Genomic DNA, 27838 nt, shown 5'->3' on the forward strand with positions numbered 1-27838 from the left:
ATTAGAATGTTCACAGCAACAGTATCTTCTAACATCCAGAATCTGAAAACCCAAATATCTGTCAGCTTAGGAATGGATAAACAAATTGTTATATATCTACACAGAAGAAATGCATTTCTGGTACATACAACAACATGGCGAATCTCAAAAATACGCTGAGCAGAGAATCCAGACACATAAACACATGCACATGATTCCATTTACATAACGTATAAAAAGGCAAAACTAATCAATTAGAAGTGTATATAATGTTTACCGTTTGGAAAAGCTAGAAGAAAGGAGCACAGAGGTGGTTTCCGGGGTGCTCGTAATGTTCTGTTTCTTGGTCAGATGAATATTTATTAAACTGCATCCTTATGGTATATGAATTTTTCTCTGGTTTTTGGTTTTTTAAATTTTTTATTTCAGTTGCTTTTGGGGTACAAATCATTTTTGGTTACATGGACAAATTGTATAGCGGAGAAGTCTGAGATTTTAGTGCACCCATCACACAAGTAGTGTACGCTAGACACAGTATTAAGGTGTGTATATTATTTCTCAATAAAAATGTATTTTTAAAAAGTAAAAGGACATACATGCATACAAACTAATAATAAACATTTGGCAAAAACATGGCTAATTCAAAGATACAGAAATGTGGTGTGGGGAGGGAAATGGGGAAGAGAAATAAAGGATCCCTCCTGCTGCCCCATGACTCATACGATCCAGTTAGCACACGCAGGGCAGCTCTGAATCCAAATGGGCCTCTAGCCTGTGGGGTGGGAGAGAGGTAAGCCCAGCCCAAACATTTGTGGCCTAGGAAAAAAAAGTTCAAATAGAGGTCCACATACCATATATCTAAAATATTAAAAGTTATAAAACAAGGTAACAAACTGTTGAATAAAATATGTTATCCTTGCTTGACATATATAGACACACACACCCCAGCTTCATAATGATCAGGAATGCCAGGTTCAAATTTAGAATCCTCAGACTCTCCCAGGTCCCTGGCCCAATCTTCTCTTCCCAACCCAGCTAACGCCCACATTGCAAAAAACCTCACAATTGCACGTGTGGACACCCCAAGACTTATAAATTGCATCCAAACCCTGACAGCCAGCCATTCCTTGGGCCTAGATGTGCACACCAGCAGCACAATCTTCCCTTGGGAGGTTACCCCTGAAAAAAAGGCCCATACAGGTCTGGGAAGTAGGCTGGGGCCATTTGGGCAGAGCCTTACAGAGTGGTTTCTAGCTGGCTGCACACACTCTGAATGGACACATTCGTTTGGGCCCATGTACTTGTTGCCTGATGAGAAGGACACAACCAAAGAGGATAAAGTTAAGAGCCTCTATTGCCAGTTTAAGGGCAACACTAGAGACAAGAGTGCCCTATTCTCCACTCACCCACCCCCACCAAATTGAAATAAGAGCTGACACTTCTGCTACACTTTCCAGTTTACAAAGCACCTTCACAAACAATACTCTTAATCAATCCCCCCAATCTTGTAAGCTTGTTACATACTACCATTTGAGAGATGGGAAAACTGAGCTAAAAGTGACTGGCCTGAAGTCACACAGTTAAAACCTGGGTACTCCTAGGTCTACAGTGGAGGAGTTTTCCCTCCAAATTTCAAAGGTTATGCTCCTTCCATGACTCAACACTGCCATGCATCCCCTAGCTTTGTAAAGAACCCATGGGCTAAAAAGGAATTGGAAATTGTAAATATGTCGTTGAAACATTCTGGAAAAAAGACCAGAGTCAGGGAAGGAAATCTAACACCAAACACAGAAAAGTTTCTGGGAAAGAGTCTGGGCCCAGAGCGAAAACCATCACTGGGACAAAGACTACTGTGTAGGGTAGCAATCCCAGCCGGGTCGCGGGGGCTCGACTCCCACCCCAAACCACAAAATGAGTGCCTTCAAAACATTTAAGCAATCCTCCTCCAAATTCCACACCAATTACATGGGGGGGGGGGGCTTGGTTCCACAGCCCTCCTTCTCTCCACCGCCCCGCTGAAAATACTTTATTAATGACAGGGCAGCATAAAGCCACAGAACTCCATCTGCTCTAGGATAATCCAGACAACAGTATGGCACCAGCCCCAGGTGAGGCCCGACCCTCCTCCAGCAAGGACCCGCTAAGGCTGTGCCTCCCTCTAATTAGCAGGGCCTGGCTCAAGGCCTGGGCAGTTATTTAGAGAACCATCGCCTGCTCCCAGCATAGATATCCATAAGGCTGGGGCAGCAGGCACTGTCTGCTCAAAGCCAGCTGCCTGAAGCTGCCATCTCTTCATTCCACTATCCCAGGACCCCTCCTGCCACCTCGGCACTCCCAAGCTCAGCAGCATCATGTCACTTGCACACACAGCTGCAGAGTACATGCTTTCGGATGCCCTGCTGCCTGACCGCAGGGGCCCCCGCCTCAAAGGACTGCGCCTGGAACTGCCCCTGGACCGGATAGTCAAGTTCGTAGCTGTGGGCTCCCCCTTGTTGCTGATGTCCCTGGCATTCGCCCAGGAGTTCTCCTCTGGTAAGTTGCTTCCAAGACCCAGTGCGCAAGAGAGACTCCCCTTCATGTCACTCTCTGCATGGGCTCTGAAGTGAGATGGTGCGCACAGTGATGGGATTCCATGGCTTTGGGCTGGGCTGGATTATCCAAAAGGCAGATGATGCATGAGTTCAGACCAGCAAAGCAGAGGCACCAAAATATTTTGAAAGTCATCTGCAAAATGTTACAGTTAAAAAAAAGTTGTAATTTTAATATTCATATATTTTATGTCATTTCAAATGATCAAACCTTTATTTTGGTTTTCATTATGAATGAAAGAAGTTGACACCCCTGGTAATGTTTTTAGGACCTTAGACCTCTTCATCTTAGCTGGGCCAAGTCTCTTATTTGCTCTGGGCCCTCTTCCCACCCCAACCCCCCAACTCCAGGGTTATTGACTTGAGAATATGTATTAAGTGCCTGAGAGCCAGGCACATTGGAGATGCTGGATAAACCCATTGCTTCCTGTCTACGAACCCGAGCCACACACACAGATATTAGCATACACATACATCTAGGGTTTCAGGTGCTGGATTCACTCAGCAAATCCGCCACTTTTGTTAAAGAGAACGTGGACTTCCTGAGAACTGAGACTTCTTTCTGGCATTCCTTTCCAGCAATGCCATTAGCTTACTACATTTCCCAAACAGGTGTGCCAGCCTCCCACCACCTCTTCATTCATCCACAACCAGGGGAGAAGAAATGGCTCCCACTTCTGCCTCTTTCTGCAGACTGACATGAAAACAAAGAAGCAGGAACTCTCCTCCAAGCCCACTTTCCTTCCGGCTTAATTTGCCCACCCTTTCTCTTCATTTAGGCTCAGAAGCCCAGGCAATCAATCCTCAACATTTCAGAGCCTAAAGGATGTCAGTTATTTCAGGAAAGAGACATCACCATCAAACCACAAGCCTTCTGGTACCAGACTACAGGAGCACAAAAAGCCCAGGGGGTACTCTGAGAGCAAAGAACCGCCAGACCCAAAAGGCTGAGTCAGCACTGGCAAGCCCTGGCCATACAGTGGGATGCGTCCAGGAGTGCCCTGTCCTACTGTGACATGGCAGTGCTCAACCCAGAAAACTAAGGTGTGGGAAGAAGACAGTCCCTGCCAGAAACAGAAACAGGAAGAGTTAGATGATTGCCCCTGAGTCCCCACTCCTCCACTCCAACTCAGGCGGCCTCAAAACTGTGTTCCTGTTGCAGGGTCTCCGATCAGTTGCTTCTCTCCCAGTAACTTCAGCATCTGGCAGGCAGCCTACGTGGACAGCTCCTGCTGGGACTCACTGGTTCACCATGAGCAGGACGGGCCTGGTCAGGACAAGATGAAATCTCTCTGGCCCCACAAGGTAAAGCAAACTCTCTGTAAGGCCAGCTTCACGGTTGAGTGGAGTAGGGCAGAACCACTTCATTGTACTCCTTCTTGCCTCTATCCCCACCACCCCTAACCCATTTATTTTAGTCACTTGCTTTCATGTTTCAGGCATTCTCTGAATCTGGTGATCTTTGGTGACCCACTTGTATCTAATTGGAAGCTTTGTGCCTAAGGGTGAGGCACATAAACAGGTAGACTTTGGTTTAAGGTGATCCCTTTGGTCTATTTCATTAGTTTCTGGAATATTGACTCTGTAGTCCTTTTTCCTGGGCTCATCAGTTTCCTCCTAGAGGAGTCATTCAGACCTTAATTTGTGGGGAAGGGCGGGGTGCCGTTGGAATTAAGCCTGCCTACCAATCCTCTAGGAACTTGGCTGTGGGTCTCACCACTCAGACTTCACTCAGCTGCTCCCCCCGTCCCAGCATGGCTCCCCTGCCTCCATGGACCCAAGAGCAGGGTTTAATCTGGTTTAATCTCTCCAGAGAGTAACCATCAAGCCTGTTAGGGGAGGGAAAGAGCAGCCGCTTGACTGCCTCACATTACAGAAAGGATCTGTAGGCTGTTTCTCACACAGATTTTTCCAGCAAGTTCCCTGTTTTCAGCCCCTCCTGCACTCTTGTTTTCAGAAGGACCTGGTGTCTCCGACTCCTGGTTCTGTGGTGACAACAGCCTGCCTGTCCCTGCCTCCTCTCCCCATCCTCCCCGTGAGCTGGTGTCTTCTATCTTGCAACTGCTTTCCAGTTTTCAATATTGGGTTCCCTTGTCTCCTCTCCTGTTCTCTTTGACCTTATAAAAATATGTCTTCTTTTATGTCTCATTGTCATCCTAGCAGGGTTTTAGGAAGAGGCAATGGTAACATGTATGCGTGATTCATGAGGTTTAGTCAGAAGACACGTATAGCATTTTCCAGGCATGACAGCTTACAAGCTGTCAAATTGCCACAGTTCTGGGACTGAGACAAAACCAGAGACTTAATGGAAAGAGTTAATGAGATTTCTGTTACTGGAAGTTCAGGAAGGATCTAGATGGTTAAAAAAAAAAAAAAAAAAAGTTCTATGGTACAGGAATTCACATATAAGAAAAGGGTCAAATTGCCTGATAATCAAGATCACCAGAAAGCTTTTCTGTTTCTTTTTTCTTTTTTCTTTTTTTTTTTTTTGTTTTTTGTTTTTTGAGATGGAGTTGTTTGTGCTTGTCACCTAGGCTGGAGTGCAATGGTGCGATCTCGGCTCACTGTAATCTCTGCCTTCCCGGTTCAAGCGATTCTCCTGTCTCAGCCTCCTGAGTAGCTGGGATTACAGGTGCCCGCCACCATGCCTAGCTGATTTTTGTATTTTTAATAGAGATGGGGTTTCACCATGTTGTCCAGGTTGCTCTCAAACTTCTGACCTCAGGTGATCCGCCTGCCTCAGCCTCCCAAAGTGCTGGGATTGTAGGCATGAGTCACAGCACCTGGCCACCAGGAAGTCCTTTAAACCCAAATTCTCAGGCTCCACTTCTGTTACCTACTGCAAAAGAATCTCTAGTATGAAGGAAGGGTTCATTTTCAAGAAACGCCCCCGCTTTTTTTTTTTTTTTTCCAGAGACGGAGTCTGGCTCTTATCCCCCAGGCAGGAGTGCAATGGCGCGATCTCAGCTCACTGCAACCTCCACCTCCCAGGTTTAAGCGATTCTCCTGCCTCAGCCTCCCAAGTAGCTGGGACTACAGGTGCCCACCACCACGCCTGGCTAATTTTTGTATTTTTAGTAGAGACAGCATTTCATCATGTTGGTCAGGCTGGTCTCGAACTCCTGGCCTTGTGATCCGCCCGCCTTGGCCTCCCAAAGTGCTGGGATTACAGGCGTTTCTTTTTGCCCTTTCTTAGCAGCAAAAACGTTCTAGTTTTCTCTAGAACCTGGTGTGCTTTTCCTAACATAACTTTCCTGTTTAATTCAGAAAACACAAACACACACCTTTTCTTTTCTTTTTTTTTTCTTTTTTTTTTTTTTTGAGACAGAGTCTCGCTGTGTTACCAGGCTGGAGTGCAGTGGAACAATCTAGGCTCACTGCAAGCTCTACCTCCCAGATTCAAGTGATTCTCCTGCTCAGCCTCCTGAATAGCTGGGACTACAGGCACCCACCACCACGCCCAGCTAATTTTTGTATTTTTAGTAGAGATGGAGTTTCACCTGTTAGTCAGGATGATCTCGATCTCTTGACCTCATGATCCAACTGCCTTGGCCTTCCAAAGTGCTGGGATTACAGGCATGAGCTACCACGCCCGACCCCACACCTTTCTTTTCTACCCAGATGCAATCAATTATGTATCCTCCCTCTTTTTCTTCAAACTCTCTTCTGAAATAACAAACCATCCCTGGTTCAGGAGAAGCTGTAAGTGAAGTAGTCATTTAGGGAATAAGCTCCAGAATCAGACAGCCTATAGTTCCAAATCCTGGCTCTCCTACCTACTTGATGTACAACCCTGCACAGGTTACTTAATCTTTTCATGCTTTGGTGTCTTATCTGTAAAATAGAGATACTAAATTGTATCTACCTGATGACATCCTTGTGAAGATCAAATAAAGTAACGCATGTCAAGCACGTAGCAAAACTGTAGCTTTAAAAAATATTTACAGGCTGGACGTGGTGGCTCACGTCTGTAATCAGAGCACTTTAGGAGGCCGAGGCAGGCGGATCACTTGAGGTCAGGAATTCAAGACCAGCCTGGCCAACATGGTGAAACCCCGTCTCTACTAAAAACACAAAAATTAGCCGGGTGTGGTAGTGAGCACCTATAATCCCAGCTACTCAGGAGGCTGAGGCAGGAGAATGGCTTGAACCCAGGAGGCGGAGGTTGCAGTGAGCTGAGATTCCACCACTGCACTCCAGCCTGGGCAACAGAGCGAGACTCCATCTCAAAAAATACATTAAATAAATAAATAAATAAATGAAAATATTTACAAGTAGAGATTTTACTTTACAGGGCCCAACCCTGCTAGGTGTGGTAAGTATGACGAGGAAACCTAAGGAAAAGTCCCTGTGTTAATTTGCTAGGGCTGCTGAAACAAAGCACCACCAACTGGGTGGCTTCGACAATCAAAATTATCATCTCAGGGTTCTGGAGACCGGAAGTCCAAGATCAAGGTGCCATCTGTATTGGCTCCTCTGAGGGCTGCGAGGGAAAGGTCTGCCAGGTCCCACTCCTTAGCTTGTAGATACAGTGCCCTGGGCAGTCTCCCTGTGTGCATGTCTGCTTCTTTACCTGGCATTAAAAAAAAAAAAAAAAAAAAAAAGAACATCAATCATAATGAATTTGAGGTCCACCCTATTCCAGTATGACCTCATTTTAAATTAACTAATTGCATCCACAACAACCCCATTTCCAAATAAGGTTTCATTCTGAGGTACCAAGAATTAAGACTTCAATGTATGAATGGAGGGAGGACATGGACACAATTCAACCCGTATCAGTCCCTTATTGCAGGTAGCTAACGATGCAGTCATTGAGGAGACAAGGCTTATGAATTCGTGAAAGTCAGCTTATAGATTTACATAGCTGAAAGAGCCCCCAAAGAATCCCAAGACAGTGTCTGATGGTGTAGTTTGGCATTACCAAGAATCCAAAAATTGGAAAAGACCACTGTGCATCAGACAAGTCCAGGAAGGCGACAGGGAGGAAATGGGATTTTCTCTCCCTTAGGACGACACGGCCTCTGCTGGCCGCGATCCCTGGCTAGCTAGCTGCACAGACCACTTTGAGGGAGGTAGGCAGATCACTCTCTCTCTCCTTTTCTCTCTCCTCTCCTCTTCTCTTCTCCCCTCCCCTCCCTTGCCCTCCCCTCCCCTCCCTTCCTCTCTCTTTTCTCACTCTCTCTTCTCCCTGGGAACCCACACAGACCCTGGATCAGAAAAGCGAACCAGGGGAGCATGAAGGTGCACATTCCTTCTCAAGCAGGCCTCCCTATACTCAGCCAGGTCAGTAGGGTGCCTCGGGGGCTGGGCCTGGGCTAGCCCATTCCCCACACAGCCTTCCCCTGCTGAGGCAGGAACAGGGGAAAGGAGAGCCCTTCACTCAGCGCTGTCACTCAGAGTCTCGGCAGCCCCGGCCTCCCTCCTCAGCTGCTCTCGCCCTGCAGGCCCTCCCCTACTCCCTGCTGGCCCTGGCCTTGCTCATGTACCTGCCGGTGCTGCTGTGGCAGTATGCAGCTGTGCCAGCCCTCAGCTCCGATCTGCTGTTCATCATCAGCGAACTGGACAAATCCTATAATCGCTCCATCCGCCTGGTGCAGCACATGCTGAAGATCCGGCAGAAGAGCTCTGACCCCTATGTGTTCTGGGATGAGTTGGAGAAGTGAGTTGTCTCTACCACCTTTTTCTGAGAAATTCAGTCAAGAATTTAAATGATATCTTTGCGTAGTCATCTTTAAATGATCTTCCATGCCATTCCTCTCAAGAGGGCAAAGTGCTTAACACATCATCTCATTAACTTTCTATTGTTTCTGTAAAGGGAGAGAGAAAGGACTCTTCCTGTAGTGTACACTGAGCCCAGAAAGGGATTCATCTCTCTAGAATTCCACTTTCATACCCTACTCCCTTTCGAAACCTTAAATAGCTCCCTTCATGCCTACCAAAAAATACTCAAACTTTCCCAGATATGTGTGCAAGGCCCTCAACACACTGTCACCAACTACTTTTTCAAACTTCTAACTGCCAGGTGACAGAAACCTTCCACTGCACCCAGGCAGCCTCCTCCTTTTCCCCTGAACAAATCATTTATCTAGGTAATTATTCCTCCACCTGCATACAGGCGCTGTCCTGGGTGCTCCTGACACATTCACGTGTATGTGTTGGGGGATGGGGGCAGGAGAGACAAAGCTGTACCTATCCATGTGGGGCTTAGATTCTATTAAGGAAACAGACAAATAGAACATGGGAGTGCAATCTATGTTCTGAGATAATAAGTGGTATGAAGAAAAGAAAAAGTAAAGTGGGGGCAGAAGGAAGCTGGAGGAATGGAGAGTGGTGTAGTTTTACAGAGAGTGGCCAGGCTAGATGGCCCAAGGGGACAATTGCACTAACATATGAATCATATTGTTCCATATTTATGCACATGCTCTATCTTTGGAAAACAAATCCTATTTTTTGAAGCCCAGATTTCAGCCAATATTTTCCATAAAGGTTTCTGAACATTGAAGGCCACACTGTTACCTACCTCTCCTAACTTTTACAGCCATTGTGGTTTGTGTCCACTATTTTAGCAACAAACCAAGTGCTGTTTTTATTCCATATTTGCATGTCTGATCTGCCCCTTCCCCACAAGCCAGGCTCTAGGCTTCTTCAGAGCACAGACTGGCTTACATGTACCTGAACACCACAGCTCTCAACAAACATTTGTGAGCCAAATTATTTACATGAGATGAATGAATTGGCCCAAAGATCATACACAGAGTACACAGGCCAAGAACCAGAATGTACTTTTCTTTTTTTTTTTTTTTTTCTTTTTTTTGGTGGGGGAGACAGGGTCTCACTCTGTTGCCCAGGCTGGAGTGCAGTGGCACAATCCTGGCTTCTTGCAGCCTCAATCTCCTGGACACAAGCAATCCTCCCTCCTCAGCCTCCCAAGTAGCTGGGACCATAGGTGTACACTACTACACCCAGCTAATTTTTGTATTTTTTCATAGAGATGAGGTCTCGCTATGTTTCCCAGGGTGGTCTCAAACTCCTGGGCTTATGGGACCCTTCCACCTCGGCCTCCCAAAGTGCTAGGATTAAAGGCAAGAGCCACCATGCCCGGCCCAGAATGCACTCAGCTAGACCCCCAATTCAGTGCTAATTTCATAAGCCTATTGCTACCTAAAGATTCTACTTCAGCTTAGAACTTTAGTCTGCCTTTCTTGGCAGAAATCCAGTGTAATAAATCATTACTCACTGATCATTCACTGGGTTTTTCACATGGCAGAAATCCAGTGTAATAAATCATTACTCTCTGATCATTCACTGGGTTTTTCACATGGCAGTCAGTACCTAGAGAATCAAGATACACTCATATGTCCCTGTTTTGGGGAGAAGGATGGTTATGCTCCGGGAAGGCAGATTTTCATGGGAGCCAAGAATGCCATGTTGAAAACAGATCTGTTACTTTGTCACATGCCTCTCTTGGAGTATGGTTCTAAACGGTCACTGCTAACCTTGCCTCCTTTCTTCCACTGCCCAGGGCTCGGAAAGAACGATACTTTGAATTCCCTTTGCTAGAGCGGTACCTGGCATGTAAGCAGCGTTCACATTCACTAGTGGCTACCTACCTCCTGAGGAACTCCCTCTTGCTCCTCTTCACCTCCGCAACTTACCTATACCTTGGTCATTTCCATCTGGATGTCTTCTTCCAGGAAGAATTCAGCTGCTCCATCAAGACAGGGCTGCTAAGTGATGAGACCCATGTCCCCAGCCTCATCACGTGCAGGCTGACATCGCTGTCCATTTTCCGGATTGTTAGCCTCTCCAGTGTAGCAATATACACCGTATTGGTTCCAGTGATCATATACAACCTCGCACGGCTATGTCGGTGGGACAAACGACTCTTATCTGTCTATGAGATGCTCCCAGCTTTTGATCTCCTCAGCAGAAAGATGCTAGGATGTCCCATCAATGACCTCAATGTGATCCTTCTTTTTCTCCGAGCTAACATCTCTGAGCTCATCTCTTTTAGCTGGCTGAGTGTCTTATGTGTGTTAAAGGATACGACCACCCAGAAGCACAATATTGACACAGTAGTTGATTTTATGACTTTATTGGCTGGCTTAGAACCCTCAAAACCCAAACATCTCACCAACCCGGCATGTGATGAACACCCATAGTTAAGAAACCATGGAGCCAGAAATTTTGTGGAAAGTCTCTCTCCTTCCTCATAAGACATGCACACTAATACACATATACACACACACAAAAAAAATACACACTTTAAAATTGCTAAGCTTGAACTTAACTGAATCATATATCTTTTATCATGTTATCCTAAAAGTGAGAAGACATAATCAAGACATGGAAATAAATGTGAAGAAGAAACAAAAAATATCTTCATGCAAATCCCACTGAAGTCCATTGGCCAAAACAGCCTGCAAACTAGGACAAAGGATAGCACTTTTCTTCCCACTAGATGTGATACATGTATATGAAAATAAATAATACAAATAAAGTCCAGACCCCAAAGCCTGCAAGGACAAAATACAGCACAACAGCAAATAAATCAGGCAATTAGCAAACAAGAGTTAAAAAAAAAGGAAAGAAAAGTCTTTTCCTATTTCTGGCACTACTTTCAAGTTCCAAGGTAAAGAACCAGTCTATATTACCAAAGGCATTAGTGTGGGTTTTTTAAGCGCTAAAAATAATCCTGGTATTTTCCAAAACTGAATATATATGGCTGCCTTAAGTATGTTTGTGAAACACTGGCACCCTGAAGAGCTGCTCTATTAAAAACTCACTCAGGTCAAACAAGAGCACTTTACAATATATACGATCAAAACAAGAATTCCATAAGCTTTCGTCTGTATTAAAACGATTTTGCCAAGACCCTGTCACTGTTTTTACTGTTTTCAGAAATTAAGTACCTGGGTCATCAGTTCTGAACCAGTTTTTTATTCTGACTACATATTACTTACTATAGTGTTAGATTTTTCTCCAGTAGTTCAATGAACTTATTGTTTTAACTATGTAACATATTTCCTGAATTTCCACAACTCTAAAAGTCAGTATTTTCGGCCAGGCGCTGTGGCTCACCCTGTAATCCAAGGCGGGCAGATTACCTGAGGTCAGGAGTTTGACACCAGCCTGCCCAACATCGTAAAACCACATCTCTACTAAAGACACAAAAATTAGCTGGGTGTGTTGGCGGGCGCCTGTAATCCCAGCTACTCGGGAGGCTGAGGCAGGAGAACCACTTCAACCCGCGAGTCAGAGGTTGAAGTGAGCCGAGATCGCGCCACTGCACTCCAGCCTGGGCAGCAGGGCCAGACTCCGTCTCAAAAAAAAAAAAAAAAAAAAAAAGGTCTACATTTTGAACATATAACAGTCATTATATATCAGTAGAGTACTTTACAAGGCAGAAATCCCATTCACCTCCACTATTATAAAGTTTACAATCTAAAGACTATGTTTAGTTCCGAGAGAAGAAAACTACAGAGTTACTGAACTAGTTATTGGCATCGCTGGAAGAAGATGCAAGCCTTCTGCCATCCAGCCTGGGTCATTCACCAATACCGCACCCTAAAGATTCTTCTATCCTCCTTAATTTTAATAGACCTTGGTTGTAAAGTTAGAACCATATAAATGTACATACTATGTACAGAAATACACTTCTGCTTTCACTAGACAAACATTTACTGAGTGCCTACTTAGAGACAGTATTAAAACTGCATGTTGAATCTCTCATCTTCCCTACTAGAAAGAGCCAAGGCCTTCCTCCCTATTCACGACTGTGTTCCCAGCTCCTAGGAAGATCATAGCATTAGGAGGCCCTGCAAACACATTTCTGTGAGCTACAGAAAGGAACGAGGCAGGGAAAGAAGCAGAGTCCCAGCACTTGGGACTCTTTCCCAGACAGTCTGGGAAAGCCTGTCTGCACGAGGCATGAAAAACGTGTTGAAACGCAGTGGCCCGCCGGGGGAGCGTGAAGGACAGCTAGTGTTGGTAAGATTTTTGTTAGTTCGTTAGTTCAACTATAGTACCCTTCAGCTAAGCACACAGACGCCCGAGGCCCGGATTCCGATTCCCGCCGCCGGCCCTCCCTCCTTTCCTCATCCAGCACTCGCCCTCAGATGTCTCTTTCCTCCTGGCGCCCGGGATCGCACCGCCCAGACCACCCTACTCTCCCTGCCCCGGAAGTCACACGCTGCCGACACCGGGACGTAACTTCCGGGAAGGGTTTACTTCCAAGACAGACACGGAAGTGCTGGGAGGCGCCGGGAGCCGGTTCGGTTGCCGGAGTCTCTGGCCCTGCGGTCAACCCTGGGAGCGTCCCAGAGAGCTAGATTCCTAGAGCCACGATTCCGCTAGCCCCGAACAGACTAAGCCAGCGCTCCCGCCCGCTCCCCGACTTAGGATCCGATGCCGGCAGCGTCCTGGGGCCCCCGTAGCGGGGCTGGACCATGAGCCTGCTGGACGGCCTCGCCTCCTCCCCGCGGGCTCTGCTGCAGTCCAGCAAAGCCAGGATGAAAAAGCTCACGAAGAAGAGCCAGAACGAGAAGTACCGGCTGAAGTACCTGCGGCTGCGCAAAGCGGCCAAGGCCACTGTGTTTGTGAGTCTGACCCGCGTCCAGCCGGTCGCCGCCTGGAGACCCCCTCACAAAATCTTTCCCCAAGCTGTTCCCCCTTCCCAGGATGACAGTATTAATATAGTGTTGGCTTTTCCGTATACATTACTACTTGTTAGCCTTGTGTCCTTGGACAAATTACGTGATTTCTCTGTGTCCTCATCTGTAAATGAGCTAGTAACTACCTTGCAGAATAGTGAATATTAAATGAGCAAAGAAAAATGCTTGGTGCCTAAAAGACATGCAAATAAATTTTAGTCATCGTTATTACTGCAGAACTCTAGGAAATGTATTTGATTCTCGAGATACAGCCCTGAGAATTAGGCATTATTTGTAAAATGAGAACACTGAAGCCCAAAGAGATGATTTGCCCAAGGGTACTGTGTCAGAGCCCTGACTCCAACTTAAATAACCCTGATTCCATTTTATGACTTCCAGTATATAGACTATTTTCTGAGCACCTCACATCCCCATAACTGCCCCCTTGCCCAAAGAGGTACATGAAACTTTCAGTAATTTCCCCCCTCTAACTTTTGAGTGTTCCAAGTGTTTCTTCCTTTCTTTTATTGTAGAAGCACTGGATTTATTGAATGAATAAACTTAATATAGCTTGCCAGCCATAACTGTATATTAGAATATTTTGGCTTGCTTCAGTGCTTGGAAATAGGGGTGGAGTCCTCAAATGTCCCCCCACATCCAAGTCAACAGTTGATCTCTCTACCAAAAGCTTGAACATCTCTCAGTATATTTGGAAGCATAAGGAAAAGTTTAGAAATTAGAATACACATTCCAAAAACACTTATTCAGCACTTGCTATGTGCATTGCTTGCTATTTGCACTGGAGAGAAACAAGAAAAGTAGAACTAAGAGAACTTGGCATCTGATTGACTGTTCCCTTTCTTTTATCCCCTATATGTCAAAGGTACCTAAAGCTTGGAACTTATGTTATTTCAAGGATGTTGGTTCCATCAAATACGTAAAGATTTTGTGAAGAAAAAGCGATGTTTTGAACATTGAGAATCTGAGTTTCCACCTATGGAGCATTCAGATTCATCATTCCTTTCAGGATTGGAGCTTGGGAGATGGACTGAGTCATAAGTTACCAAAAAAAAAAAAAAAAAAAAAAGATAATATTTGAATTCATATATGTAGATTATGAAGTTTAAGAATTTTACACCCTAAATTTGAATTTGTTCCATCCAGTTTTTCTCTATTTGGGTTAGACTGGCTTTATAAGTTTCTCAAGAGTTGAGGCACTTGAGAATAGATAGTCTTCATATTTATAGTATTTAATTTAAGCATCTGTGGATTTAAGCAGTATGCCTTCTTCTGTGCCAAAGGCTATACTAATTAGGGTGACCATTAATCTTGGCTTGCCCAGGACAGTCCTGGTTTACCATATTGTTCTGGCATAAGCATTAATAGTACCCCCTTTTCACTCAAAGGTGTCCCAGATTGGATAATAAATTACATAGCTACCCTGCCCATAGTAGAACCTGACTACCTTTACCTATGGATTTATTTATAGTTTGTCACAAGGTAGAATAGCTCCTCCTTCTCACTCCGTAATAAAGCTTTTTTGGTTTGAAATATGGATCCTCTTCCCAGCATAATAATGTGATTGTTTATTCATTTTTATATGATTATATTCAAATTTTTACTTAAAGGAAAATGCTGCTATTTGTGATGAAATTGCTCGTCTTGAAGAAAAATTTCTTAAAGCAAAAGAAGAAAGAAGGTGAGCTGGCTTCATTTTGTGTTCAGCATCACCTTTTTGGTGATTGATAATGGTGTTACTGCTCTGGAGCTTTTTTTCCCAGTGGGATTTATGCACATCACACAGCCCCTTGGCCACTTGATCAAGTACAGAGAAACTTAACCTATGGCATTGGTTCCCGCACACCTAAATTACGTTGAGCCAGCTCAAGTTACGTGATGAGACAGCTCAAGTTACGTGATGAGACAACTCTTCTACTGATCTTTCTGAAAAAGCTGTCTTGCCACATCTAATAAATAATCTTGTTAAGATTATTTAATCTTATGGCCCAATTATAAAAGCCAAGTGATAAAAGCAACTGCCTCTTATTCTACAAATATTTATTCTGTACATACTATTCTGTGCAAAGCACAATGGGTATATATACATCTGTAAATAATGTGCCTTTCAGAAGCCTAACACCATCCAACATCAAGGTAGAGGAACCGTCCAGATGCAAGAGATAAACTACAGTTCTTATCCTTGGCCTCTTGAAGCATTGATTATCCTCCAGGGCTTTATGATTCGTAGGGTCTAATAAGAACCTTTCTTTTATGATCATAGTAATCTTTGTATACAGTTCTGGCTTTTCCCAGCACTTGAGTAAAATACTGAATTGAGACAATATGGAAGTTCATTTCTCTGCTCCTTTCCTTCCTGACCTCAGGTACTTGCTAAAGAAGCTCCTCCAGCTTCAGGCTCTAACTGAAGGGGAAGTACAGGCTGCAGCTCCTTCCCACAGTTCCAATTTGCCCCTGACTTATGGTGTGGCCAGCTCTGTGGGAACTATACAGGGAGCTGGGCCTATTTCAGGACCCAGCACTGGGGCTGAGGAACCATTTGGGAAGAAATCGAAGAAGGAGAAAAAAGAAAAAGGCAAAGAGAACAACAAACTGGAAGGTACTTTGGGGAGATGATATCAGTTGTCCCAGTGACTCACCTACTAATGACAGTTAGACCTGGTACTAACTGACAGACACAGCTACAGATATACTTAGAGTCTCATCTGGTTCTTAAGGAGCCCTAAGAGTCCTTGAGAAACAAATGTCAAATGTATTAGAGCCACTTTGGGTGGAGAAATTCCAGCTAGTCTTTGTTAAATGCAAGGGGAGCAGACTGAGACTCTCCCCTTCCCCCAACTCTCTAGGTTGCATTCCATTTAGTCTTTCCTAGAGGCAGGGAAATGGGCTAGGTGGCCTTTGGAGCACACTGCTGGCTTGGGAAATTTCTGATCTTACAAAAGAAATGAGAGGCCTTAAAAAGGATAAGGCCTTTAGCTCTTAAGCACTAATCTGGGCAGGTTAGAAAGATACTCAGGGCTTTGGGCGAAAGCCCCACATGCCCATTCAGTAAGTATATAAAACCAGGATTGGCTTATTACCCTTACCATTCACATGCAAATTTATCCCTTCCCTTCAACATTGGGAGGGGCCTAAAGTGGGTGACCCCAGATTTGCGTTTCAGTTCTGAAGAAAACATGCAAGAAAAAGAAAATGGAGGGAGGTGCTCGCAAGCTGGTTCAGCCCATTGCCCTGGATCCCTCAGGACGGCCTGTGTTCCCCATCGGACTAGGGGGTCTAACAGTATATAGCCTGGGGGAGGTGAGTGAGACCAGCGATATTTAGAGAGGAGAATCAGAGAAATATGGGAATGGGGTTGAGCCTTCCCTCCCTGTTCCCATTAGCAGCAGCCCCTTGCTGATCCGTACCAACCTCAGAATGTCTCCAGTCCCTGCAAACCCAGGTCAGTGTTGTCTGCTACACAGCCTACTCTCTGTCTTTGTGTGATTTGTCACTCTTCGCAGCCCCAAAGTGGTTCTAAAGGCTACCACAGGAAACTGGACTTCTCAATTCTTCAGTGACCTCAATCCCAGGTTGGGGGAATGTTTTTTATAGATCATCACCGACCGACCTGGCTTTCATGATAAGAGTGCCATCTACCCTGTGGGCTACTGCAGTACTCGAATATATGCCAGCATGAAGTGCCCAGACCAGAAGTGTCTATATACCTGTCAGATCAAGGATGGTGGTGTGCAGCCTCAGGTACCCCCTCTAATAATAACCATTGTTTGTCTTTCGAACCTTCTCTATGCCAGGATATGTATTACCTGTTCTGACACCTTACAAGGTAGATACGTATAATCACCATTTGGGTAATTCCAAGATCCTGAAAAGTGGCTGGCCCTAAGTCGCACCTCTGCTAATAAGTGGTTGAGCTTGGATGTGAATCTGTTATCTGTCTCATTCTAAAACTGATGCCCTTTTCCCTTGAACCATGCTACTTCAGCTGCTGACTTTGTGACTATGTGAGGCTTGATCAAGCCTACTTATGTGAGGTACAGGCCAAAATAGAGGGAAGATTAGTTTGATACATTGCCATATCAAGTTGGACCAAGATGGAGTTAGCAAAGAAGTTGCATATTAGTTTCTGGCTGCAAATACTCTTAAGGACCTGAGAGTCTTAAATCCTAGTCTTACTAAATACCTTTTTTCATCCTTCTCAGTGCTAAGATTTGAGACAGTTCATTTTCCGCAACCATCATCTCCTGATTGTTGGGGAAAAACAAAAAAATAGACCATTTTCAGAGTTCTAAGCTTCACTGAGGAAGTTACAGATCCCTAGAAAGTAAGGTAGAAGGAAGTAGAGGCAAGGTAAGGAACCTTTGAGCAGAAGCTGGGAGAACCCTGAGACGGCTTGACTTCTTGTAGATAATATTACATCACGCCTATCAGAGCACTGTTAGGCATAGTTGAGAGCTCACGTGACCTCCATTATACAACAGTTTCTTTAGAAAGACTCATTATTGTAACGATATACCATATGTATATCGTTAATACATCTATAAATGCATCTATAAATGCAATGCAAATCTAGTCAAAATCCTAAGTAGAAATTGACAAGCTGATTCTTAATTGTCTCTGAAAAACAAAATGCTAAAACATTTTTGAAAAAGAAGAATCTGTGTAGTTTTTAGTTTTCTTTTTTAGGTCATTAACCTAACGACATTATTTTTAGGTTTGTGAGCTAGGAATCTAGCTTCAAATTTTGTTCCAACTAACGTCAAGCAGCTGTTATATATATATATACACACACACATATATATATACACACACACACACTAAATATATGTAATTCTTGTATCTGTTTCCAGATGATTCCTTTTTATTGATCTATTTGTCTATACATGTCAATATGACTTTTTATTACTTTAACTTTATTGAATATTCTATAAATATGTTAAAAGAAAATGTAAAAGAATTTTTTGTAATCTTAGGGTGAGATGAAAAGGCTTTCTTTATTAGCAAGACATGAAACTTAGAAACCATAATGGAGCATAATAACATATTTAACTATTAAAAATGTAAACACGCCGGGCGCGGTGGCTCAAGCCTGTAATCCCAGCACTTTGGGAGGCCGAGACGGGCGGATCACGAGGTCAGGAGATCGAGACCATCCTGGCTAACACGGTGAAACCCCGTCTCTACTAAAAATACAAAAAACTAGCCGGGCGAGGTGGCGGGCGCCTGTAGTCCCAGCTACTCCGGAGGCTGAGGCAGGAGAATGGCGTAAACCCGGGAGGCGGAGCTTGCAGTGAGCTGAGATCCGGCCACTGCAGTCCAGCCCGGGCTACAGAGCAAGACTCCGTCTCAAAAAAAAAAAAAAAAAAAAAAAAAAAAAAAAAAAAAAAATGTAAACACTTCTGAATGGCAAAAGACACCATGATCAAAGTTAAAACACAAGCAATAAACAGGAAGAAAACGTATGACAAAGTATTAATACCAGATAAAGTGCTCCTGTAGAGTAAGAAACAGCAATATTAAAAAAAAAAAAAAAAAAACCCACAGGCATTTCACAGAAACAGTGCAGATGGTAAAGTGTGGGCCTCATCAGTAAATGGGGAAATGCAAATAAAACAAAACTGAGATCTTATTTTGCTCATAGGCACATATCAGAGGGATTAATAATATCCAGTGCTGGCTGAGGTGGAGGAAAACGAGTACTTGTTAGTAGGAGTGAAAATTGGTAGTCTTTTGGGAGGGCAACTTGGCAATATCAACAATTTTAATATGTGTCATTTGACCCAGAATATGTCTAGATAGTCTAGTATCTAGACTGTACTAGGTACATATTTGCACTTAGAGAAATGTGCAAATGTGAACAAAGTAACATGTAACAATGTACATTGTAGCAGTATTTGCAATAGCAAGAAATTGGAAATAGCCTAAATACCCATCATGAGAAAATGGTTAAGTAAAATATATCCACCCTTGTACGTACAGCAATTAAAAGAATGAAGTAGATTTATACATTAGTACTAACAAGGAAGTATCTTCAAGACTATAGTATAACATTTCTACCTTTAACGCTCTTTACTCAAATAAGGTAGAAATTTCAGTACAAAAATAATTGAAATTGACATGATGGATACTAAACAGTAGAGCAGTCCTGGGCTATTTGAAATTAATTGCTCACAGCAAAATTAGCCGATCCTGGCGGCATGCACCTGTAGTCCCAGCTGCTGGGGAGGCAGAGGCAGGAGAATGGTGTGAACCTGGGAGGCAGAGCTTGCAGTGAGCCAGTGAGCCAAGATCATACCACTGCACTCCAGCCTGGGCGACAGAGCAAGACTCCGTCTCAAAAAAAAAAAAAGAAAGAAAGAAAAAAAAGAAATTAATTGCTCACAGTGTTTTCATTTATTAGCTGAGAAATAAATATAAAACATTAGAATCTTAACCTGGCAAGATATGCCATTGGTTGAAATAAGAAAACCACCATTGACTGAAACTACTCACAAGAGAATTTATTACTGACAAAATTGACAGATCTCTAAAATTTGACACAGGAAATTGAATCCAGTGAAATAATAACCACAGAAGAAAACTAACAGTAGTAGAACCTATACTCAGTAAAAATTGGTTTGACTTTTTTTAGAAATCAGTAGTGCTCAATATCATTCTAAAAAATTATACAGAAAATAAATTAATCCTGTTCAGGATAATTCGACTGAAGTAAACATTGAAGAACTAGAAACTGTTTAACTGAACTTTATAACTAGTCAAATAATTTAATTGACTAGTTAGAAATTGTTACAGAAATATTTTCCTGGCAAAAAAATCATTGAGCTTTATAGAAAATTGGCCAAATAATTAAATTAGCTAGTTAACTTGTTACATATGTTACAAAAATATTTTCTTGGCAAAAATTCCTCAGAATTAGTATAATTTCGATGCAACAGTTTCTTTTTATTAATATAACCAAGATATTTTAACATTCAAAATGAAAGCAAATATAATGAAATGGCAGTTTGCAGTCAGCCTGTTTCTCCTAGATCTTGTAAAATTGACTTAGAAGATTACATGGAGAGTGATCTCATTTGTTTTTAAAATACCATTTGTATTTGTACTTAAGGATATAAGTAAGTGGATTGGAAAGGCATATAAGAAATTAAATGCTTACTTTTGGAAAGCTGTCAACCAAGAAGGGTAGAACTGAAACAGTCCAAGGACTTTCTCTAGGTACTTGGATTTGTTTAAATTTTTAGCAGCCCTGTAGGAGAGTATGTGTGTCCCTTTTGAAGATGGTGTACATCAGCTTCAAGTTCCAGAGTAAAGAAATATTTACAGAGTAGTATGGCCTCTTTCCTTCCTTCTTGAGGATTGATCTCATTGCTCGTTTATCCTTCTCAGTTTGAAATTGTTCCTGAAGATGACCCCCAGAATGCCATCGTCAGCTCTTCTGCAGATGCTTGTCATGCAGAACTGCTCAGGACTATAAGTGCTACTATGTAAGTTGACCAAAAGCTTGAAAACAGGCTAAAAGATCACTGTTGGTACAGTGAAACCTTTTCTCTTGCTTTTAATGAGTAGAGATACCTCATTTTATGGAAACCTATGCTGGATCCTCCTGACGTCATACCAACTAGAGCCTCCACATTATCAAAGTCAAGAAAGCTTATCCTGTTTGTTCATACCACTATTCTGTTCTTAAACCCATCTTCATCTCCCGCTAAGCTCTCAAACTAAAATTATCCCTCTCCTGTTTAGGGGGAAACTAATGCCTAACCTGCTTCCAGCTGGAGCTGACTTTTTTGGGTTTTCTCATCCAGCCATCCAAAACTTGATCCAGAGCTGTCCAGGAGCTCGAAAATGCATCAAGTAAGTGTGGTCAAATTCATTCCCTTGAGAAAAGTTAAGTGATCAGCCGGCCAGGGACTGGCAGTTACTACTTTGTTCACTCACCTGCTGTGTCCAAGGCCTGCCTGCTTCTCAACCACTATGGCTCAGTATTGGCCCCTTAGCCTTCTGGACAGGTGAGCAAGAGCCAGGACTCCACTGTTCACTGATTATGATTATTTTATGTGTGTACCATGACAGCAAAAGGGGTGGGAAATCTCACAGAATGATTTGTCACTAAAGAGGCCTGCTTGTTTCTTTTAGGTTTTTGTTAGCTAATGTGTTTTAGATATATCTGGGAGGAATATAAAGAAAAATTACCTGATCCCTTTGGAGGTAGGCATGGGTATTTATGTCTAGCAGATAACTCAAGGGTGATTTCCCTTGCTTCTGCAGTTACCAGTGGGTGAAATTTGATGTGTGCAAACCTGGAGACGGGCAGCTACCTGAGGGGCTGCCAGAGAATGATGCAGCTATGAGCTTTGAAGCCTTTCAGAGACAGACCTTTGATGAAGATCAGAATGATCCCCTTCTGCCAGGTATCTTTAACTTTACCTTTCTGGTTTGAAAATTGACTGTGTTTAGGCTACCTTCCCACCTTCACGCATAGCCGAGTACCCTAAATATCTATGCATTGAGTGATAAAAGCTTTCACGGAATCAGCCTTGCAGAGTGCTGAGTCAGAGGGGGACCTGCGGCCTACATAGCTTCCGAGATTACTCAATGTCATGGGGGGCACCTGCGATCATAGTAAGGCAGGGTACCCCAGAAACGAAGGTAGCTTATTCTGTAAGCTAAGCAAGACCGGAGCAGAACACCAGGGGAGAGTTTACTGTGCAGGGAATAACATCTCAAGCGAAGTCAGTGGGGTCAGGTGAAGGCCTTGGCCCTGCCTGTGTTCCATGAATTCCTCCCACAAATGAGTGGAGTGATCAAGGGTTCAGGCTTTGAGGTCATATAGGGAAAACCCTGGGTTAAAAAATGGAATTGAAATTCTCACTCTTTGCCTAATATGCTATATAACCCTAGGCAAGTCACTTCATCTGTTTCAACCAGTTTTCATTGTAAAAGTATCTGCCCTGTCATAACAAAGGCAAAATTGAGCTGTCAAATGCAAGGGTGTTAAGGAATTGATTGAAAGGACAGGTATGTGTCTGACCAAAACAGTCTGCTCAGACTCCCAAGCAGCAGTGGAACTTAAGGAATTGTTTTCCCCAGGATCCTTGGACCTCCCAGAGCTTCAGCCTGCAGCCTTTGTGTCTTCTTACCAGCCCATGTACCTGACACATGAACCCTTGGTAGATACTCACCTGCAGCACTTGAAGTCTCCATCACAGGGTAGCCCAATTCAGTCTTCAGATTGAACAAGAAGGGATCAGATGCCACATCGTTTTCATCGTGATTAATTTAACTTAAACTAAAATTTTGGGTATATGGAAGAAGGCAGCAATTCAGAAGTGAAGAAGATATTCACATATTTCATCATGGAGGGTCCTGTGGTGACGGTTTTCCCTGGGAAAAATTTCAGCTGCTTTATTTTTAGTAATAAATTTCTCTTGTCAATTCTGTTTATTTTCATCTTGTTGTAATCAGGATATAATCTTTTTTGCTTAGCTCTGCCTGAGGTAGAGTCAACTTCAGCCTCTTATAAACAAGAGTGATAGAGAGCTGCTGTCTGGTCTATTCAGGCTGCTACAACAAATACCATAGACGGAGTGGTTTATAAATAACATGAATTTATTTCTCACAGTTCTGGATGCTGGGAAGTCCAAGTTCAAGGTGCTGGCAGATTCAATGTCTGGTGAGGGCCCACTTCCTAGTTCTTAGACAGCCGTCTTCCTGCTATCTGAGTGGTAGAAGGGGAAGGCAGCTCTCCGGGGTCTCTTTTATAAGAGCAGTAAGCCCATTCATGAAGGTCTGCCCTCATGACCTAATCACCTCCCAAAGGCCCCACCTCCCAATACCATCACACTGGGGGTTAGGATTTAACTTAGGAATTTGGGGGAGATATAAACATTAAGTCTATAGCAGCAGCTAACGAGGGAGATAGGGAGGTTCTGACAAACTTCTACTCTTGATTCTGATCCTAATTCAAGGGATATCAAGTCCCAGCCCCTGCAGCCCAGGCTGCTGCTTTATTTTCATGTCAGTATCATCAAAATCCAATCTTCTGCTTAAACTCAAGATGGAAAGTCCAGTCTAAGGTACACTGTTCATCTTTTTCTTCACATTTTGCACATCCTTCTTTAACCCTTTGTTATCGCACCTCAGAGAATGTGCCTTTTAAAGCTCAATACATTGAAACCATATGATAACACAAATTCACATGTAATTGGGGGTGATTCCCATCCTCTGTAACAGACTTAGTCCTGTCTTTTCATTAGCCATGTAGTAATATAACTCCATGTTCCATGCAACTGGATTTTTGGACCCTGTTAATAGCATTAAGGTAGAAGTCCACTGTATCAGCTAACAACTCAGCACTACCTGTGGGATGCCTTAGGTACCCACCACCAGGTTGCCAAGGGCTGTGTGGAAAGGGAGGGACAAAAGGACCCAGAAGTAGAAGAATGGGGATGGAGTGGTGAGAATGAAATGGCTAATGCACTACCATTCATAATTGCCAACTGAGGACAACACAAATGGGGTTGGTATTTTATAGTAATAATCTGACCAGCAGAAGGAGGGATCAGGCAGCAGTGTTTAGAGCACACCACACTGGCCAGTGTAAACTCAGAAGCCAAGTTAACTGGTATCTTATGATTTGGAGTATAGTTTTTTTATAAGTTATATACATTTTACAATGTAAAAGAAACAACATTTCTATCATAGCGAATCGGGTGGGAAGGGGATTGCTTAAAATGTTAATGTGTTTTTCTTTTTTTCTCTGCATAAATTGCTTGCGCATACTGGCACTTAACACAGAAATGGTACATGCTGCTTTTTTCATATAACAAATATTTTCCCACTATTACAGCCTGAGTAATACCCATATTAAAAGAGCCTCATTTTAGAAAGACATTTACAATTTTTGGAATGCATCACATGGAGAAAGGTTGACACTGTTTTTTCAACTATCATGCGTATACAACTATAGTGTGTACGTACACCACATATACATATATTTGTATGGAGATATGTGTAAAATGTTTTTACTATGGATCATGGATTTAAGAAACTTGAAAAGCCAGGCACAGTGGCTCACACCTGTAATCCCAGCACTTTGGGAGGCCGAGGAAGGTGGATCACAAGGTCAGGAGATCGAGACCATCCTGGCTAACTCGGTGAAACCCCGTCTCTACTAAAAATACAAAAAATTAGCCAGACGTGGTGGTGGGCACCTGTAGTCCCAGCTACTTGGGAGGCTGAGGCAGGAGAATCACTTGAACCTGGGAGGCAGAGGTTGCAGTGAGCCGAGACCGCACCACTGCACTCCAGCCTGGGCGACAGAGCAAAACTCCATCTCAAAAAAATAAAATAAAATAAATTGAAAAACACTGCCATCGTATACTTAAACTATCTTTTCATCTGTCAGATTGTTAACGATTTTTTTTATTTTAACAACATCCAGTGTCAATGAAGGTGAGGGAACAAAAGGACTTCCTTGGTGAGAATGTAAGTCATTTAATCCTTTGGGAGGGTTAAGCTGTAGGTATCAAAATTTTAAATATATATTTATCCCCTTCCACGTTAAGGACCCTAAGAAATAGTATGTGGTATGGACGAGTGTGGTATGATGTTTGCATGTGATATTCATTACAGTATTATTTTAATAGTAGAAAATTGTTAAAAAATCCATATGTCCATTAATAAGAAATTGGTTAAATAAAATGAAGCTTCCACAAACTGAAACACTCTAAATCTATATTTACATAAGAAAATTATTTTGGTAAAGTAAGTCAAAAACACAGATTACAAAATAATATGTAGTGTGTAACTCAAATCAAAATTATATAACTCAAATCAAGTGAACAGTTCAGCAAAATAGTTTCTCTGAATGATGAATTTGGGGGTGATTTTTACTTGCTTATACTTTAATGTCCAAATTTTCTACAGTGCCTATAAATTTCATTTTAAAACTAAAAAGTTCTTACATTTGGGGAAATACAGTGAATTCCCACATAATGTTTTAAATTATTCTGCCACTAAAAATAAATGTACATGACTTCATTAACATAGTCATTGCCTAAACCATATTCTTCACACTATGTATTCTAGGTTCCTGGAGGTGAACGGAACCTGGGCTTAGAGTTCTTGGCTACCTCTAGCTGCCCCTGAATTGGAACAGCCCATGGGGGTATGTGTATTGGGGGTGGAGGAGTGGCCATGTAGATGGACTTTTTCTCAGGCATCAATCTGTTACGAGGTTCATGGTTTCTTTTTTTTCTTTCTTTCTTTTTTTTTTTGAGACGGAGTCTGGCTCTGTCGCCTAGGCTGGAGTGCAGTGGCGTGATCTCGGCTCACTGCAAGCTCCGCCTCCCGGGTTTACGCCATTCTCCTGCCTCAGCCTCCCGAGTAGCTGGGACTACCACCTCGCCCGGCTAGTTTTTTGTATTTTTTAGTAGAGACGGGGTTTCACCGTGTTAGCCAGGATGGTCTCGGTCTCCTGACCTCGTGATCCACCCATCTCGGCCTCCCAAAGTGCTGGGATTACAGGCTTGAGCCACCGCACCCGGCCGAGGTTCATAGTTTCTATGGGGCCAGATGCACAAGAGGTCAAAGCATGGGCAACAGGAGTTAACTGAATGAATTGAATGCTAGGAAGTCCTCAGGGGAGCCAAAGTTCCTTGTAAAGTGTGCAGATTTTTTGTTTTTTAACTAAATAAAATCTTGGCACTGACAAAGTTATTTTTGCTGTTTGGAGCTACACCAGAACCCCCTGGAATTCTATAGAGGGGTAGAACTAAAGCAAAAACCATCATTCACTCCACAGAGTGATTATAAATTTCATTTTCAAACAGTAAACAGTTCCTAAATTGGGGGAAATATTCCACATAATGTTTTAAATTATTCAGCCACTAAAAATAAATTTACATATGATTTCATTAATGTATTCACTACCTAAACCATATTTTTTACACTACGTAAAATACATTGTATATGTAGAGTGAGTGATGCTTTTTGCTTTAGTTCTCATTTTTCACATTAAGGGGAGGAAAGCTACCCACAGATAGCATTCTTGTTCCTTTTCACACACTTCAAGGACAATTTGCAAGTTTTGACTGGATACAAATATATACACATCACTAGTGATTATGCTTTTATTTCCAATTTCTAATAGGTAACATAATTTTCAGGCACCGTTAACTGTTTTTAATCCATCAGTAAACTGCATTAAGATTCTTAATAATAAACACAAAAGGTCTCTTTCATGTTTGTATCATCTGCATTATTTTTCGATATGCTTGTCATGTGGCTTTACTTTCAGCCTCACTCTCTCTTTTCTTCCAAATGGATTATCCTTAAACCTTTTACCTTTAAAGAACCTGAGATTTATATTTAACTCGAACAACACATTTGCCTCTGTTGCCCCTATGTTCATGTTTTCCTAAGCCAGAGTTTCCCGCCCCTCCTGTTCCTGGCAGCCCAAGTGCCTTCCCTGGGCTACTCCCGCCTGGCCCTTGCTTTTCATTCCTTAGGGCAGTCACTTAGCACCTCCCAAAGTGCCTGTACATGTTTCCTATTTCTTAAACATTCATATTATCATTATTTACATTGAAGGAACAGAATTGGTTTGGGCTTGAAGAGAATACAAAGAGATCTGTCTTCAATTATCTGAAAGACTCCGATAGTAGTAAAGTTTCACAGGAGACAGATTTCAGTTCCACATAAGGAAAAACTTGGAAAGTTTTAATGGAAAGTTCATACAGAGATTCAGTAACCACCTGTCAGAAATTTTGTAAAGAACACATGAGGGCGTGGTGGCGGGCGCCTGTAGTCCCAGCTACTCGGGAGGCTGAGGCAGGAGAATGGCGTAAACCCAGGAGGCGGAGCTTGTAGTGAGCTGAGATCCAGCCACTGCACTGCAGCCTGGGCGACAGAGCGAGACTCCGTCTCAAAAAAAAAAGAACACATGAACACTAGCTAGGCTATGCGGCCTTTAAAATCTTCCAATCCTGAGATCCCACAACTCTGGATAACAAGGAGCAAAAGTATTAGATATTTCGCTCCCATTAATATGAGGGAAGTGAATGACATTGAGGTCCAATTTGTCTGTAGTTCAGAATTAGTCCAATACAGACCCTTCGACTAACTAGGGGACAAAAAAAGCAAGCATTTCAAGTTACCTACCAGCCTGGGCTCATCAGAATATAGAAACAGCCATGTGCTAGCTGGAAGCCATTCAATGAGGCTTTCTATTAATTTCCTTTAAAAGCAATGGTTATTATTGAAACTCCTAAATGCTAAAATCTGAAGGACCCATCCTTATATCTAAGTTCTGATCATATTGAAACAGTCATTTAGCAACATTGCTCTGATGTCCAGAACCCTGGTCTGTAATGAAAGCAATGAAGGGAGGGGCTGGCAGGGCACTGCTGGGGTGGTATAGGGGACACTGCTTATATTCACAAGGCCACGTGGTCCAAGCATAGCGGAGAGCAACCACGGTGCCCTGACAAGAATCAATCGCCAGGGTCAGGGACTGGGTGGAGAAGGTGTTCATGGAAGCTGGAAGCCACTTGCATCGATGGTCACTGCAACAGGAGATCTAATAAGAGAGCCATA

The 27838-nt window shown here is 43.0% G+C and overlaps 3 protein-coding genes across 3 annotated transcripts in view; 2 read left to right on the forward strand and 1 right to left on the reverse strand.

Annotated features, from left to right (window-relative positions):
• Nucleotides 1-2330: 2330 nt before the first annotated feature.
• On the forward strand, nt 2331-11444 carry PANX3 (pannexin 3). The gene is made up of 4 exons (XM_008021335.3): nt 2331-2511; nt 3730-3872; nt 8015-8229; nt 10093-11444. Exons 1-4 carry the CDS (start codon nt 2331-2333, stop codon nt 10730-10732), a joined length of 1179 nt encoding a protein of 392 aa, XP_008019526.3. The 3' UTR covers nt 10733-11444.
• Nucleotides 11445-12808: 1364 nt separating this feature from the next.
• Nucleotides 12809-22675, forward strand: TBRG1 (transforming growth factor beta regulator 1). The gene is made up of 9 exons (XM_008021336.3): nt 12809-13168; nt 14851-14921; nt 15607-15839; nt 16404-16540; nt 16835-16981; nt 20627-20724; nt 20984-21094; nt 21509-21651; nt 22331-22675. Exons 1-9 carry the CDS (start codon nt 13019-13021, stop codon nt 22474-22476), a joined length of 1236 nt encoding a protein of 411 aa, XP_008019527.1. The 5' UTR covers nt 12809-13018; the 3' UTR covers nt 22477-22675.
• A 3684-nt stretch (nt 22676-26359) lies between these two features.
• SIAE (sialic acid acetylesterase) overlaps nt 26360-27838 on the reverse strand; it is a 37737-nt gene continuing 36258 nt past the window's right edge. The window contains exon 10 of the mRNA XM_008021338.3: nt 26360-27821. Coding sequence (XP_008019529.1) covers nt 27570-27821 — 252 coding nt within the window. The 3' untranslated portion in view covers nt 26360-27569. The remainder of the gene's footprint in view (nt 27822-27838) is intronic.

The sequence above is a fragment of the Chlorocebus sabaeus genome, chromosome 1, assembly GCF_047675955.1.
Source record: "Chlorocebus sabaeus isolate Y175 chromosome 1, mChlSab1.0.hap1, whole genome shotgun sequence".
NCBI lineage: Eukaryota > Metazoa > Chordata > Mammalia > Primates > Cercopithecidae > Chlorocebus > Chlorocebus sabaeus.